At 40.8% G+C, this 15807-nt stretch overlaps 1 protein-coding gene across 1 annotated transcript; it reads left to right on the top strand.

Moving 5' to 3' along the window:
* The first annotated feature begins 353 nt into the window (after positions 1–353).
* On the top strand, positions 354–10469 carry LOC134092273 (endothelin-3). Its single transcript, XM_062545077.1, has 4 exons — positions 354–631; positions 2731–2983; positions 7911–8060; positions 8722–10469. The coding sequence occupies exons 1-4, from the start codon at positions 562–564 to the stop codon at positions 8735–8737; spliced, it is 489 nt and encodes a 162-aa protein (XP_062401061.1). The 5' UTR covers positions 354–561; the 3' UTR covers positions 8738–10469.
* The last annotated feature ends 5338 nt before the right edge of the window (positions 10470–15807 follow it).

Raw genomic sequence — 15807 nt, 5'->3', positions numbered from 1 at the left:
TCGGATCATTCTATGTATTTTTAACTCTTTTCTAAACATGTAAATGTAAGTAAATGTGAACCTTCATAATCAATCTGAAGTTGTACATGGAGTGTCTACATTGCCGCAAACTAATACAACCTGTTGGGTAATTAAGAATGTGTCATCTCTGATTCAGACTAAACAGCTTATGGGTTGCGCGAGAGTGCTCCCTCTGTGAACCATCTGCGCTCGAGCCAGCGGGTGGTGCTTTGTAGTGAATGCATTACGCTAGTCATGGCGTATAAAGCCCAGGACGGAGAACTAAGCATGTCAGTCCTTTACTCTCCACCTTGCGCGCAGAGTCAGAAGCTACTACACGCGTTGGTGTCTCATTACTCGTGATGAAAACTGCTTTCAGCTTTAGACATAACAATGTCAAATGGCAAATGTCAACAATCCAGTGCGCGCAGTGTGAAACACCTTGTTGATGGATGTCTTGAAGTCTACAGTTTATCGACACTGACCTTATAGTCGTGACGGGGTATTCTACGACTGCAGTTTTCACTACGACACAAGCTGCATATTTGGAACTACTGTGGAATGGCTAAGGTTGCTCTAATGGATTTGTGCATTTTGTTTCTTGTTGGACTATCAGCAGCTTATGCGAATGGTAAGTTTGAACCCCCCATAGGCAGTCTACTAGATGGCTGTGAAATGCTCCGTCAGTTTTAGGTTGGCACGGACGTGGATGCAAGTTGTAGAGGATGCAAACAGCAAACCCACAGCGGCGACAGTGGATACAAGACACAGTCATATAGCCTTCTTGAGTTTGGATGCGCATACAGGAGAGGATTCCCTGTAACATCCTCCAAGTTTTGTTGAACAGCTAGTAATTGCCCGCCTACGTAACACTGAGTGAATATTTAACGTAGTAAAATGTGCTTTGTCAGTCTCAGCAGGGCCTATTTTACAATTAATGTCATTACGTTATCACAGGTTAAGTCAATTCAGCCTCTGCCTGATGTATGGGAGTCGTGCCACTCCCGTCTTACACAAGCGAAAAGATTTCGTTGAATTGCAGCCAAATAGACAAGTGTACGTAGGCTATTTAGCCGTGGCTACTAAACTGCCTGAAAGCACGTGTTTATCTGTCCTACCTTTGCGTAGGCTAACAAATACCGTTGTCAGCATTGTTCTTGAGTCTTAATTCGCCTAGGTAAAAGTTCACTGTACAGAGTAGGAGAAGTTTATCCAGTTTTCATTTAAATTAAATGCGACATGAATGTTGTTTCATCCCCTATAAAAGTGATCTGAGGCGAGTTGAAGTAACCGGGATGCGATTACATGACACTGACGTGAGAGATTGTGGGTCCCACAATGAAAGACCAGTGCGCTGTCCATTTCAGAGCAGGATTTCTTACCGTGTATGTGACCGTCCGGACACGCGTGGAAGAATAAATAGCCTAAACCTGGAGTAGAAGTATTGTATGCAACGGTCTGAGTCACGAAAATGCATTTGTGGACAACGTCCAAAAACTCAGCAGAAGATATTTAAGGTATGCTAAGGTGCGTTCCCATTAAACCTGAACATGTGAAATGAAAAGCTGTTGATGGAAACACGCAAATAAGTAAGTAGCCTATTTGCGCCTTTTTCAGACGCATCACAATATCACTATATGCAAAAGGCATTTAGGTGTGTCACATGACACCAAACGCATTTTAAAAGGTGGTGCGTTTTGGGCAGTCTACATGACACAGGAATATAGTTGGTTCGAGGTGAGGTGCCTTTGTATTCTTTCTACTCTTAAATATGGGTTTTATTTTGCAAACTTGTATTGGAAACTCAGATTCTGCATTTCCGCATCCCCGTATTTTCGTGGCACAGGTTGGTGTAGAAGACAGTAGGTTTAAAAAAAACTGAGTCACAGTCCATGTGTAAGCGTTCTGATATTTCCTCTTTTTTTGTTAATACATACGGGATGTCCATGGTGAGTGGTGACCTTGCCATTTTAACATGGTTTCCAAAACCGTGCGTAATAAAGGCGTTGACATACATGTAATTTGGTTAAACAGAAGCATTACTTTTATAAAGGCGAGCAACGCAAGAGGCAAAACACAAATGCACATGAAGTAATAACGTTACACAAAGGATAGTTAAATGGGACATTACTGTTGCTCGACTACGCGGTTGTCAAAATTTGCGCTAAGTCGCCAAATTTGTCGATACAGATGTCCACACAAAGCATGTAAAAAGGGTAACTCTACGTGTGGACTCGATAAGTCACTCAGATAAACATGACATTGCATGTGAGGTCAGTTGATTGCAAATGGCTTATGGTGTGATTTTGCGCAGAGAGAGCGTAAGCTACATTCATGAGAAAAAGTGAATTCCAAGGTCACATCTACAGGACTGTCACCAATAGGTTTGACGTCATAGCCGCTGGTAGGCCCCATTTCACAGTATGCCCAGCCTAAATGCCCGTTTGAAGTCTAAAAAAGAAATGCCGTTATCAGCATCAGATAGCCTGGGTGAACCCAGACAAGACAGTTTGTCTGGAAGGCTCAGGTGTCCAGAAGAAATTAGACCTCACACTTCAGATTTTTCAGTAAGGTATAACTGAAATCAATTGTAGGCCTATAATTCTTTGGCTTAATCCAGAATATGATGAAAAATAGACAAACAACTCATATTCACTCAGTATTAGTTAATGACATGTCATAATCATGTGTTGGTTGTTATAATATTTTTGTTTTGTTTGTTATTTTTAGGTTTTCCTCCTCTGCGGGAAGATGAGACTCAGGAGAGTGAGATTGATGCCGTGCAGCCAAGCGTACCTTCCAGGAGCTCAGCGGTGAAGTCCATGACATCTCCAGGGCCCACCGATGCCGGGGGGCCCACGTGCCTCCCGTGTCAACTGTCAGGGCCCAAGAGGCGAGCCAAGCGGTGTACGTGTTACTCATACAAAGACAAGGAGTGCGTGTATTACTGCCACTTGGACATCATCTGGATCAACACGCCAGAGTAAGTTTATCCCTTGTCAAAACTGTTGCTGTCAGCACTGTTTATTTCCTAGGCATTTGGGAAATGTGAAAGATGTGAGTGAATGGCTGTAGTGGTTCTGTCTTGTAAGTTACAGTTTCCTACATTTAAACTGCCAAATATTTTGTAGCTCACACACACAAAAAAAGCAACAACAGGATGGCTCTCCAAGGGATAAGCAATATACACGCCTGACTAGGAGTTTGATTGCAAGCTAAATGATTGATATCTAAGTTGATCTATAGGTGTATATCAACTTAAGGGAGTCGGACTGATGTGCTTGCTGCTGAACTTCCTGTTGATATTACTACAGGATAGCCATGTTTACATGCATCAGTTGTTTACTTACTCATTCTTTTGGCTGACACTTTTATCCAAAGCGAGTTAGCCTACATATGTCAATTATTACAAGGGCCCGTGTCCCCAGGATAACTTGGGGTTAAGTGCCTTCCTCAAGGGCACAATGGTGGCAGCCAAGCTATACTGTATATGACAAATCATCTGTTGGGAAGGGAGTGAATGGTCACACTCCTACTGGTGACAACAACGTTGTACAGTGCAGGGCAAGCATCGACAATGTCAGAGAGTCCATTTTCTGGTTTGTTCATCAGTGTGCCATCAACATTAACTTGAAGTCATTATTTAAAGAATCCAACAGATGGATTAAATGATTTTTTCGAAAATAGTTGCAATTAAAGTTAGTTTGAGCAGTACAATCAATTTTTTGGTTGGACCAATTTGCTACAACTGCCAATTCCAAATCCTGATGGAGTGAGTCCAGGCACGTATTGTGATTTGTGGAGATGTCAACTGCAGGCAAAATGTTTCAGAAACACCACAAGAGGACCTTTTAATATGTAATTTTTAATGACTCAATTGTATAGACATAAACCAGGCATAAGCTCAGCTTCCAACATGATGAGATCAGATGCAGGAAAGCACCTGGTTGGGTGTTCCACAAAATCCACATTCAAAATGTGCGACTTCGTTCTCTGTTTGCCTCCCACTGATTGATTGGGAGAAACTTTTGTTTCCAGCGTAGAGCCTTACCAGTGGGCTTTTGAAGCAAAGCCAGGGTGTTGTGTTGTTGTTTCAGACAAACATTATTGAACTGTTTGCACAACTTTGGGCCTGTTAGTGTTTAACTGGCCTTTCTGTCTTTCACAAATCTCCCATGAGGCTGTGATGTATTTTGGAAGAGGATGAGGATTACCGCATTAATGTCAAGATAAGTCAGGAATGACTAATACAGACTTCAGAAGTGCTCCTTTCAGAGTATCTGGACTAAGGAAATATAGGAAATGTGACAGACATAATAACAGGTGTACTTGATCATGAACTGTGATTGCCTGAAATTACCTTTACTACATGTGTCAAAAAAAAAAGAAATGATTGGAAACATCTACTGTTATTGCAGTGATTATGACTCAAAAATGCAAAAATACAACAAAAAAGATAGCACTGTCCAAAAAACCCAAATGGATATAGAGCTAAGAAATCAACATTAATATTCATGAAAATTTTCTGCAAACACTATTTAGGATTACGAACAATGTGCTAACTACACTACTATACTCACTCCTTCAACACAAAAACTGCACTGCAACTATAAAGCACATCATGATTCATAATAAAATCCAAAGACCTTCTTTATGCGAGCATTTCTCAGTTTTGAGGCAAAATTGCTTTAAGCCAACAGCTGATATGTTTTGTTTACATATATTTGTCAGTAGACCAGCTACAGTTATTCATCTTGAGATGCTTGGATTGAAGTTGAACATTTATTGAAAAACTTTATGTACTTCATTTGTGGATAGTTAGTCTAAAGATGGATTTGCTGATGTACAGTATATACAACTCAGATTGTACGTATGTTTGATTGCTTTCACACAATTACTGGCATTGCTGTCCTGACATGGACATTATGGCTTCCAGAGAAGTCTGGCGAAGGCAAACACAGAAGGACACTCTGTGTGTGTGTGTGTGTGTGTGTGTGTGTGCGTGTGCGTGTGCGTGTGTAAGTGTGTGTCTCACTCTGCAAGATGCTGATACAGACTTTATGGTGCCATTTGTGTGCATCATCACCAGAACCCATCACTTAGCCTGTCAAGCTTTTGGACTTTGGAGACTCGGATGTGAAGTGCTCTGTTGAATCATTCACCTCAAATTGGACACAGTTTGCAATCTTAAGCCCTTTTTCATTTCACACATGTGGTGTCTCTCTTGAGCTGACGTGACCCATTAAGTCATCATAGTCTTTTTCTGATTTAACTTGCCCATTAGATGTTTCAGGATGTTGAGGGCTACATAGTAATACATGCTATATTGTTTTCTAGGTCTTTCTCAGTCGTGCTCTCGCAAGAGATAGCGAGTGATTCCAAAGAAATTTCATTTCATTTCGAGAGCGACGACTTAATCGATACCTAATTACAACTGAGCCAAATTTCTTTCAAAAAGTACCAGGCGTGCTACTTGTGAGTTGATCAGAGAGAAGAGGAATTCAGACAGAGTGGGTCAGAGATCAAAGGAGTCCTGTCTTGACAGGAGGATCGCCAGAGTAAGTCTTGGCAGATGAGCTGGTGGGGAGCTCTCTGGGTGTGAGCTCCCAGTTTTACGGTGTCTAACAGCCTCTGTGGTGGATTCCCATATGGTGTGAATAACTTTGGCCTAGAATGTCGTTTCCGCCGTTGGAACTGAACTCTGAGTTCTAGATTTTTCATGGCTTCTTAGCACAAGGAGTATGTCACAAGCTTCAAGTGGACTTTCACTGACAGGAGTATCCAAGGTGAAGGATGTAGTCATTTAGAAAAAAGCCTTACTGCTGCTGAACAAGCTTGTAATATCACTGATGTGTATTATTGTGCGTTCTGGGTTCTCATACCCTGCCCTCTTCTGTGGCTTGTCTATGTAAGGCTTCTGTATGTCATACATTTCTTTTTTCATTTCATGAAAAAGAAAACAAAAAAGTAACTTAGTCCAGTGGGATTCTGCCTGAGTGTGTGAAGCATATTTGAGCAGTTCAAGCAGGGAATGCCAATCACACACACTCACACACCACACACACACACACACAGACACAGACACACGCACACACGCACGCCCGCGCCCGTGCGCGCTCACCTCTATTTCCCAGTTAACCATGGAGAAAAGAAAAAAAAAACTCTGCCTCTGACCCCCTTCGAAGTCCTAAGACATGCTTCCTCCTTGTTCTTGCATTAGTGGTGCAAATCCCAGAGGAATGTGCCTCCCTTACCTGCACCACTTTCATTCCAGACAGCTTTCCCCTCCCAGGCTCCTCCAAATGAAAGACAAGCCATCAGATTGAGCACAGTAAATCATTGAGCGCACACACAAGACAAAATGGTTTGTCTGCAAATGTGTGGATGATGGCATAGATACATCTAAGATTGATCACAGCATTTGGAGTCATCCATGCAATGCAACTGGGGTGTATTAGAGGTTTGGTGGATTGATATGTCCTACTAATTTTGTCATTATTTCTGCACCATTGCAGAGGAAATGTGGTTGGAATCGGACACACAAGTATCTCCTCCAAGGCGGAGAGGTTTTCCTCCATTAAATGAAATAAGACACGTTTTCCCTTCACACGAAGAAATTATTTTGACTGATGAGCGCCATTTTCTCCCAAATCTGCCTGGTTTACACTCCTGCTTTGTGCCATGCTCTTGTCAAATCTAGTTTTAGGATTGTATAATATTAAAGTTGATAGAAATATCTTTAAACACTCTCTGGCTCTGGTTTAATTAATATAACAAGAATAAACTATTTCAGTGGAGTCTTGGCAGCAACTTGGCTCATCACCAAAGTGAATGATTAATGTCCCGGGTACCTCAAGAAACCTAATGCCTGTTAATAAGCAGTCATAATACAAACTGATTATCAAAACGACAGTATCCTCCTTAGTACATTGATACTTTATTGTTTGCCTATTAGTTCAAAGCACAGTCTTTGCAGTGTAGTATTCGTAAAACAATTATCTCTATTATAATTAGCACTGCTGTATCACATCTCTAAGAACATGCATAAAGCAGAGCTTAATAGTGCCTAAATGCCATTAACTTAAGGCTCCATGAACATGTTACACAACAGTGTGTATTTCACAACCTCTCTGTCTGCCCTTCAGCTTCCATGTAATTGCTACATGAGCCTTGCACATGTAAACACATGCACCTCAATTATTTGTCTGTGGTAGTCATCAGTTTATTGATTCAGATGTACGGTTGAAAAAAAAAAAAAAGAAAAATCCAGAATGCTCTGCTGGCTTCACAGAAGCATGTGTATGGACATCTCCAGTTTAATGGGTTGAGCCATAAACTCAGCAGGAGCTGTGATGTTGAGGCTGCTGTGCGAAGTTTTGGTTTCAGTTGTGTGTTTTGGTGTCGCACTCAGCGTGAGTAGCTTACAAACTCCTGCTGGGAGGACCACGAGGGTGAGCTAGGTTTATGACTCACCCTTGTTCTTTCTTGTTTGAAAGAAAATTGTTGATTATTTGATCCTTTCATCCTTTTTGAGGTGTCCTCTTGATGGTTAAGTTTGAGTATGAACATAAAGCTATACACTGTCTGGCCTATAGTGGTCCTTTGGTACTTCGTTATTCACCTACACAGGACCTAAACAGATTTTATTGCAAGAAATGTTTAGATGAGCTTCCATGTTTTTATTGGCTGTCAAATAGTCTCTAAGCCACACTCAATTGAATGTCTCACTCAATAAAACCAAAACAAACCCTCTTTTGGGTTAGGGTTTTTTTTCAATGACTTCTTTCAGCTCTTATTATGTGTTTGCATAACCCGGTTTATAAGTGCTTTTTGGATTCCTTGTTAACTTGACTGGCGAGTGGCGACAGCACATTGACCGGTGTTTCCTCCCTGTGTTTTGGTGTCACCAGACGGACCGTGCCGTACGGCATGTCCAGCTACAGGGGCTCCCAGCGGGTGCGGCGCTCAGCTGTGACCTCCGACCCCTCGCACGCAAGCTCGCTGCGCTGCACGTGTGCACAGCGGCAGGACTCTGAGTGCACAGCCTTCTGCAAGGGAAGGTAAGCGTTACATAACCACGCCATGCAGGGAACAGTGCTCGTCAACACAAAGAGGACCATTAGTCTGCCTTGTTGAGTGTTAAGAGAGGAGTTGTGATGATTGTATGCAACACCTGTATGCAACAGGTTGAAAAATCTGAATCTCAGATAAAAACCCCATCAGGGTATTTTTAACTGGAATCAATTGAGAAATATATAATATTGACTACTTATATAACTAATGTCACACAAAAAGACCTGGTTTTATATGGATTTCCGTGTTAAACATGTGCTTTGTGGGTTAGTGTGGGTTCAGCTTGACCTTCCAGATATCTGAACAGTTAAGCCTCTTTGAGGCAAAAGCACTTTAGAGTGGTCTGGAATCAAACATCTTTCTAATTGGAGATAGTCCACTGCTCTGAATGCCTAATCAGTTCAAGAAGATGGAGACAGTCTACAGAGGAAATCCAGCACAAACACATACTTTGTTAAAAGTCACTGCTGTGCATGTCACTAGACAGGAAAATCGCTTTTTGTTTTTTCAAAGAAAGCATTGTGTGATTCAACAGCTACAGCTGTGTAGCTGCCCTTGTTATTGATTATTGATAACTGTGATGATTTTTTTTATTTGTGAATGCTTGATTTGAATGATTAATTGTTTTTGTTTATTTGATTTGTAAAGGGGAGGTTCTCCATGATATTCGAAACTACCCAGGCAACCAGACATTTGGAACTACCCAGGCAGACCTCTCTGTCTTCACACCTGGAAGTTGACCTCTGCAAGCATTTGTCTCTTCCCTTTAAAGACTTTCCAGTGGTGTTCCTTTTACCAAGAGAGAGATACTTAAAGACTCCGTAGAATGCTCTGGACAGCCCACTCAAAGGAAGACTGATTGGATATTGGTGGCTTTTTGAGAGTGCGTGGTGGTAGACACCACTTCAGGAACCTGCCTGACCCTACGGACACTTACAAAGGACTGACTAATGGCACAGCTGTCAGCAGATCAGGAGATGAGGAGAGGGTAGCTTCAAGAATGAAATCAATTTTGTCTTCAACAAGCTGGAGGTGCGTGGGTTCAGAAACCAAAGAAAAGCCGACATCGGAGCGATGTGTGTAGTAATAAGACAGTTCTGGGGTGAAGTCCGGAAATAAGCGGCAAATGTCACTGACATATATGACTCTTGTTGGTAAAGTGACATTGTAGTATGGATTCCAAGACTGAATAAGAAAGAGAATTATACAGTCATACGCAATGATGTCTCTCTCTCAAAATAACTGGTGTCTGCCATCTCCCACACTTGTTTTGCATTTTAGTTCAGGTAGGACTGTCAGTTTGATGTTACTATGTCTTATATTTTTATACTAATGTAAAAATGTGCAAAGCATGAGTTTATATTATTTTAATTCAGTATACTGTATAGCTATATATTACGCTGGATTGTTTGGGTATGTTCTGTCCCAGTCAACCCCTCTCCCTCTTCAAGAAGTGAGTTTTGTCAGAATGCTATTTTAAAGGGAAAGTACCGGTACATGTAGATCTCTTTATTTGACAAAAGGAAGCCTTGCTTTCTAGCCTTACAGTACTTCTTCGCCGTACGTACATCGTCTTTATTTGATATTACCAGCATCATTTGCCTGCAGTGATTTACTCAATTCCTAATGAAAGTCTGAAAAAAACTGTTATGACTATGACAGAAATACCTACGGAATGCATGCAGCCTATCTAAAATATAATTCCAAACAGGTCCCTGTAAGTCTGCAAAACTCACCTCTCATTCAAACTTATAGAGATAGATATATTTCTGTAAAAATCAAACCTTTGAGTTTGTGTCTTAATTACACATCATCTTTCATATAAACATGCAGAATGCACTGTAATTTGTTATAAAGGGGCGTTTTCATACAAGCACATAGAGTACACAAACACACACACACACACACACACACACACAGTCTCATTTACTTACTCACTCACTAACTCACACGCACATGCACAGACTGGCACACACACACACACACACACACACACTCATACACACGCACACACACATGCGCGCGTGCGCACACACACACACACACACACACACAGTGCACAGTGCAGGGTTTATTTTTCGCATGACTTTGCACATACTCACTTGATAAAAATCTATTGTAATAGTGAGTAACGCAAGGCAACTGAGTCAACAAACACAGAAAAAAGGAAATAATTTTAACTTGGTTTGGGTTTCTTCTCTCTGTTCTAGTGCCATCCGCAGTAATCCCTGTTTGTAAGACCAGGGACTGACCCTCCTCAGAGCCAAATATTTATTTTTTTACGAGTTGAGGACAGACATAATCCAAAACACACAACCGATTGACAATGTTGCAGAACTGTGATGATAATCAAAATGTTGTGCCAGTAACGAAACAAAAAGTGGTCATGATTTTAGTTTATTAGTTGATGCTGAAGGTTAAATACTGTTTTAAGTGGATTTTGATTGTCTGAATGTATACTATTTAAAAAGGGACTACCACACACACATAATCCACAATGGAATTGTATTTCTATTATACTACATTAGGTAGTTTTTCCCCACAAAGCAAATATGCTCACCCTGTAAAGAACAAGTTCAGCTGTAAAAAATAAAAGCTAATATGAAACATCCTAAAAGTGGATTGTCTACCAGTCAACAATTGGAGTGTCATTTCATTTTTGTGGTAGTTGTTTGCTGATATTTAAAAGCCTAAGAGTTCAGACAAACCATGCAACAATTCAAAAATGTCTGTTCCTTTCTAATTTAAATGATGTTGTATGCCATAATATAATACATAATCCAATGTATATATTCATATTTCCATTCTCCATATTTATTGTAGCAATATCATGACATGTTACGGCTCCTGTTATTTTGGGATGTCACAGACTACATGCACGTTTCAAAGACCTATAAAATATGCTTAATGAGGGTTTACAGCCTTCATGCTTTTTGGCCTCCCTGAATTGCATACAGTATAAGGACTGTTGGAAAAATAAGATTTCAACTCGTTATCATATTTGAAATGATCCCTACAAAAAAGTCTCACTCCTTTTGCAGTCCAATTCTTAAGATGCAAGAGGATCTTAAAAGGTAACACACACACACACACACACACAAGAATGCAGAGGCCCAATGTCTCATTGGTAAAGATAGAAGGTATATGAAATTAGAATTTACCCAGAGGTAGTTTACAGATTAATGTATTGTCAGTGTCAGGCATATCTTTCATACCTGTCAGTTCATGCTGGAAAATTCTGTTGCTCTGAGAAATAAAGACCCCGTTAGTTTTTCTCTTATTTTCCTCCATAACATTCCAAAGATTTGGCCATAGTTTCAACTCTCTGGTGTGCCACATTATGTTTTAACACTGATACACTAGCACATATTGTTCACCCAAATTACACACATAGTTTGTGGATGTTCACCTACAGACATGTTGATGTTCCAGACACAAAAATGCATTTTGTAAGTTCTACAAATATGAGAGTGCTTTCTTGCACCTGGGGCTAATTAGCAATATCCAGAGTATAGCCAGCTCAAAAGTGTTGGTGAAACAATGGCACAGCCATGAGCCTTTCTTATTTCTGCAACATCTACTGTAACTTCATCATACTTTGCAGCAGTTCTAGTATGGCCAACTTTAAACTACTGTACTTTTAATCTAGATTATACTTGAAGCATGAAATCAAACATCAACATAATCAGGGATCTTCATTTTGGTACCAGACTGCAGACTTCCTTTGGCAGTGCGAAGCCAGTCTTTTAGAACTGTCCACAAAAAAAAATGCACAACTTAATTTTACCTAATAGTCGTTTAGTGTTTGTTACTTGCCAATGACAGCAATCGCATACACATATACATACAGATCCAGTGATATTGCATTGATGACCAAATGAAAAAGAATGGAGGTTTTGAAATGAAACCTCTTCCTGAAATGTTGATGGTTTTGCATTAAGGATAATGAATGTCCCTCACATCAGGAAAGATGGCTATGGCTATGGCTATGGCTATGGCTATGGCTATGGCTATGGTTATTTAGCAGACGCCTTTGTCCAAAGCGACATACAAATAAATAACAATACAAATTAAATTAACAGTGAACAATTACAAACTAGGGAGAATAGTAATATTATCAGTAGAACAATAATTTTAAGCACTAACCTAATGAGAAATAAAACAGTGAAATGAGAATAGCAAAGATAAACAGCTAAGCACTTTATGCCCTATCAATTGGAGCACCATAATCTAATACATATCAAGTGAACAGCATGATATTGTCTTAGGCCATTTCCATTAAACCACAAGCCCCAATTTCCCTGTCAGTATACATTAATCAAGAGGGCTGAGGATATGCAGGAAAAAAGAACACACGCACACACACACACACACACACACACACACGCACACACACTTGTACACTGGTCAGTTTTCCACTTTACTCAGCTATCCAAAGTCTAGGACCATCTCAACTGACTTGGACTGATATACTTAGATTGATTCATCAATCTCATTCAAGTGAGTGATCTGTGTCTTCTTAATTAGGAGGCATGCACATCCAAAAACTGGCAGGTGCCAGATTCCAAAAAGTTTAAAACATGAAAAAACAAAGCTGAATCCGCACACTGCGTTCCACGTTAAGTGTTTTTAATCACAAAGTAACGTTTCGGCCTACTGCCCTTCTTCAGACTGGATATCTGTTTTTAATACGAAGGTGACTATAACCCTCACTGTTGTATTCATGTACTGGTGGTTAGCCTTTTGTGTCTTGAAGTAATGGTTTTGGTGCTACCAGAGTACTAAGGAAGGTTACACACTGACTGAAACCATCCATCTCAAAACTCCTCCGACAAACGTAATTTTGATCCTAAACGAAGTTTTGAACTCATTATCATCCATAAATAGACCAGGTTGTGTTTACACCAATCCTTTAATTGTATCTCTATAGCAACCATGTAAACATAGCACAAAGTGTCATGCATCAGGCCAGGCAACTGAATGCACACAAGTGGCCATTACTTGGTCAGAGTAATACCACAGCCACAGGCATTTCCATTAGATGCCCTGCCCAAGACATTCCTCTATGCCAGGGACCTGATAAATACATGTCTGAATGCCCAGGATCTGGATCTTGCCAATGTTGTTGACACCACTGAGACAGCAGACTCTGCCATGTTTGAGTCTGAACGCAAGGGAAAAGAAAGTCTCTATATGAACGAAGGGCCAGGGCAGACTGAAATGATCTGGCTTTGAGTAACATACTCTTTAGAACTCACACAAAAGATATGTGTGCCTATATGAGTGTGTGCATGTGTTTATGCATGCATGTGTATGTATGCGCATAGTTTACAGTCACTAAATGCACACATACTGTATGTTAATTTATTGTATGGCCCCCCAATAATGTAATTCCACAAAACTTGGCATGCATTCAGAGGATGTCCTAATGCTTTCATTTTTGTTATTTCATTTCAAACTAGGTGGCGCTATACCTCAAATGAGTGGATATGGGATGGATTGACATGGCCCTTTGGGACAAACGTACAAAAATAATTCGATCATTCTAGGCCCTAAGGCTCTCAAGATATTCATACAAAACTGTCCTACCCTCCAGTACGGCGGATGGGCAACGAATCAAAACGAAAATCTATCGTTCCGTGTCATCCTTGTGGGGTTGCTTCCACTCCAAGTTTTGTGCAGCTCAGTCTTTCAGTATCCCAGGAATCCTTGGCAAAATATTACTGAAAAAAAAAGTCTGGGAGAAAAAAAACTGACTAAACCTATATGACCATCGCTTTACGGTGGTCAGAATAAAACAACATGGCTCAGCTACAGTACACCCAAACACTCAACCATTGCCAGAATAACTTTTACTGGCATCCCTCTACCTCTTGGGCTTTCACCTGAGTGAGGTGCATTCTAAGCCCTTCATTGCTTAGAAGTTCCACCTACCTAGATACCCTTTTGTAATCTTTAAGCCAGTTCATCCTCAACACAATCACTGGAAGAATGACTTGGCCCTGACACAAGCACATCCAACAGACACCACCTCTAGCTGACCTCCCCAACAAAAACATCCCAGCTGAGAGTGAAGTGAATGGTTAAGTGGAGGTGACAACACACCCACAGATTTCCATAAGACGAAAAAAAAATAAGATACAAATACTTTCCACGACATTCATCAAACCTTTGCAGGATACTCATCAGTCACATAGACCTACACATATGTTGGAAGTCAAGTTTCTGTCCAACTCTATTGGCAGACTCTAGACTTTAATTATATGACCTGAGTTCCTTGTATGAACCCGTCCCCACTCTATAGAGTTGCAACCTGCTGTCAGAGCCTTAAGGCATTTTTTTTTTTACAGCGCATGCTTAGGATTTTCAAGTGGATCAAATGTTTAAGCAATGGCCTACTGCTCATTCCTTTTTTACTTTTACATTTCAACCATGATCCAGGCAGTGGATATCACTTGCTTACGTAAATGGTGTCATAAATTAAACAGATGATATTATACATTATAGCATCACCATGCAAAAAACCTTGCATTTAACCAATGAGTTTCAACCATCACTGTCATCATGAAGTCCCATAGAGTTTCCGAGTTTGACAAAAGTACTTACCTCTGTGTCCTCATTTCTCCCCTGAAAACAACCCTGAGAGGGCGCTGCAAGGGTGGCTCTTTTAGTCGAAACACACACAAAGGTACAGGCCTCACTAAAGACACCCAATGCCCAGCCCCGCTCATGCAGTGGAACACTTAACTGATGTCTACATTACACAAGGGATAAACACCCCTGTGGGATGTCTCTGGACTAAAGGCCAAAAAAAAAAAAAAAAAAAACCTCCCATTGAAAGACCCCTTAACACTTAAAGGACCTCCGGCGTAAATTAGGGCCCATTCACACTAGGTCCGCTGGACCGGACCCGGGTTCGTTTGGGCCGATGGTTCGGTTGTTTTTGATAGTGTGAACGCAATCGTACCGAACTCGGGTGCGGACCCGGGACCGGACCCGGGTCCGCCTGAAAAGGTGGTCTGGGGTCCGGTTCGCTAGAACGCTGGAGAAGGTTGCTAAGCAAACGTTCTAAAGATTCTAAAGAATCTTTACCTTTGTCCTCTTCATTGCACTGCCTTTTGCTGTGTTGCCAAGTGCAGAGCCATATAAAGAGAGAGTTGCGACAACCCGGGTACAGAAAATTCGGTTTGTGACGTGGTTCGTGTAACTTCAAATAGTTCAAAATAGTTCCCGGAAGCGATTGACTGTTCGTTAAAATAACCGTCTTTTAACGAGTGTTCGATCCTAACTTCCGGGAACTATTGTTGAGAAAATATGGAACATTAGCGTCAATGGAGTTGTCGCAACTCTCTCTTTATATGGCTCTGGCCAAGTGATATTGTGTAAACAGAATTCTGGAAGTTCGTGTTGCTTATGACGCAAACGGACCCGGGTCCGCAGAGAAACATGTAATGTGAACAGAGTCCAACTACGGCAGAAGTAACCGCACTCGGGTCCGGTCCAGCTAAACGGACCTAGTGTGAAAGCAACCTTATTTAACATTTGATCTCCCTTAACTACCAACAAATGTGTGATTGGTATATTATTTTGTATGATATTCAGTAGACCCATTCTGTACAAAGTGGAAAGTTTTAATATATATTGTGATTTACATCAGACTCTGTGCCTTATGTCTGGCTTGCAAAACACAAATATATCACAGTCTATTGTTCAACCATATGCTTTCCAGGCAAT

Source organism: Sardina pilchardus, chromosome 9 (genome assembly GCF_963854185.1).
Source record: "Sardina pilchardus chromosome 9, fSarPil1.1, whole genome shotgun sequence".
Lineage (NCBI taxonomy): Eukaryota > Metazoa > Chordata > Actinopteri > Clupeiformes > Clupeidae > Sardina > Sardina pilchardus.
Note: the sequence above shows the minus strand (reverse complement) of the source record. Positions and strands in the feature narration are given on the sequence as shown.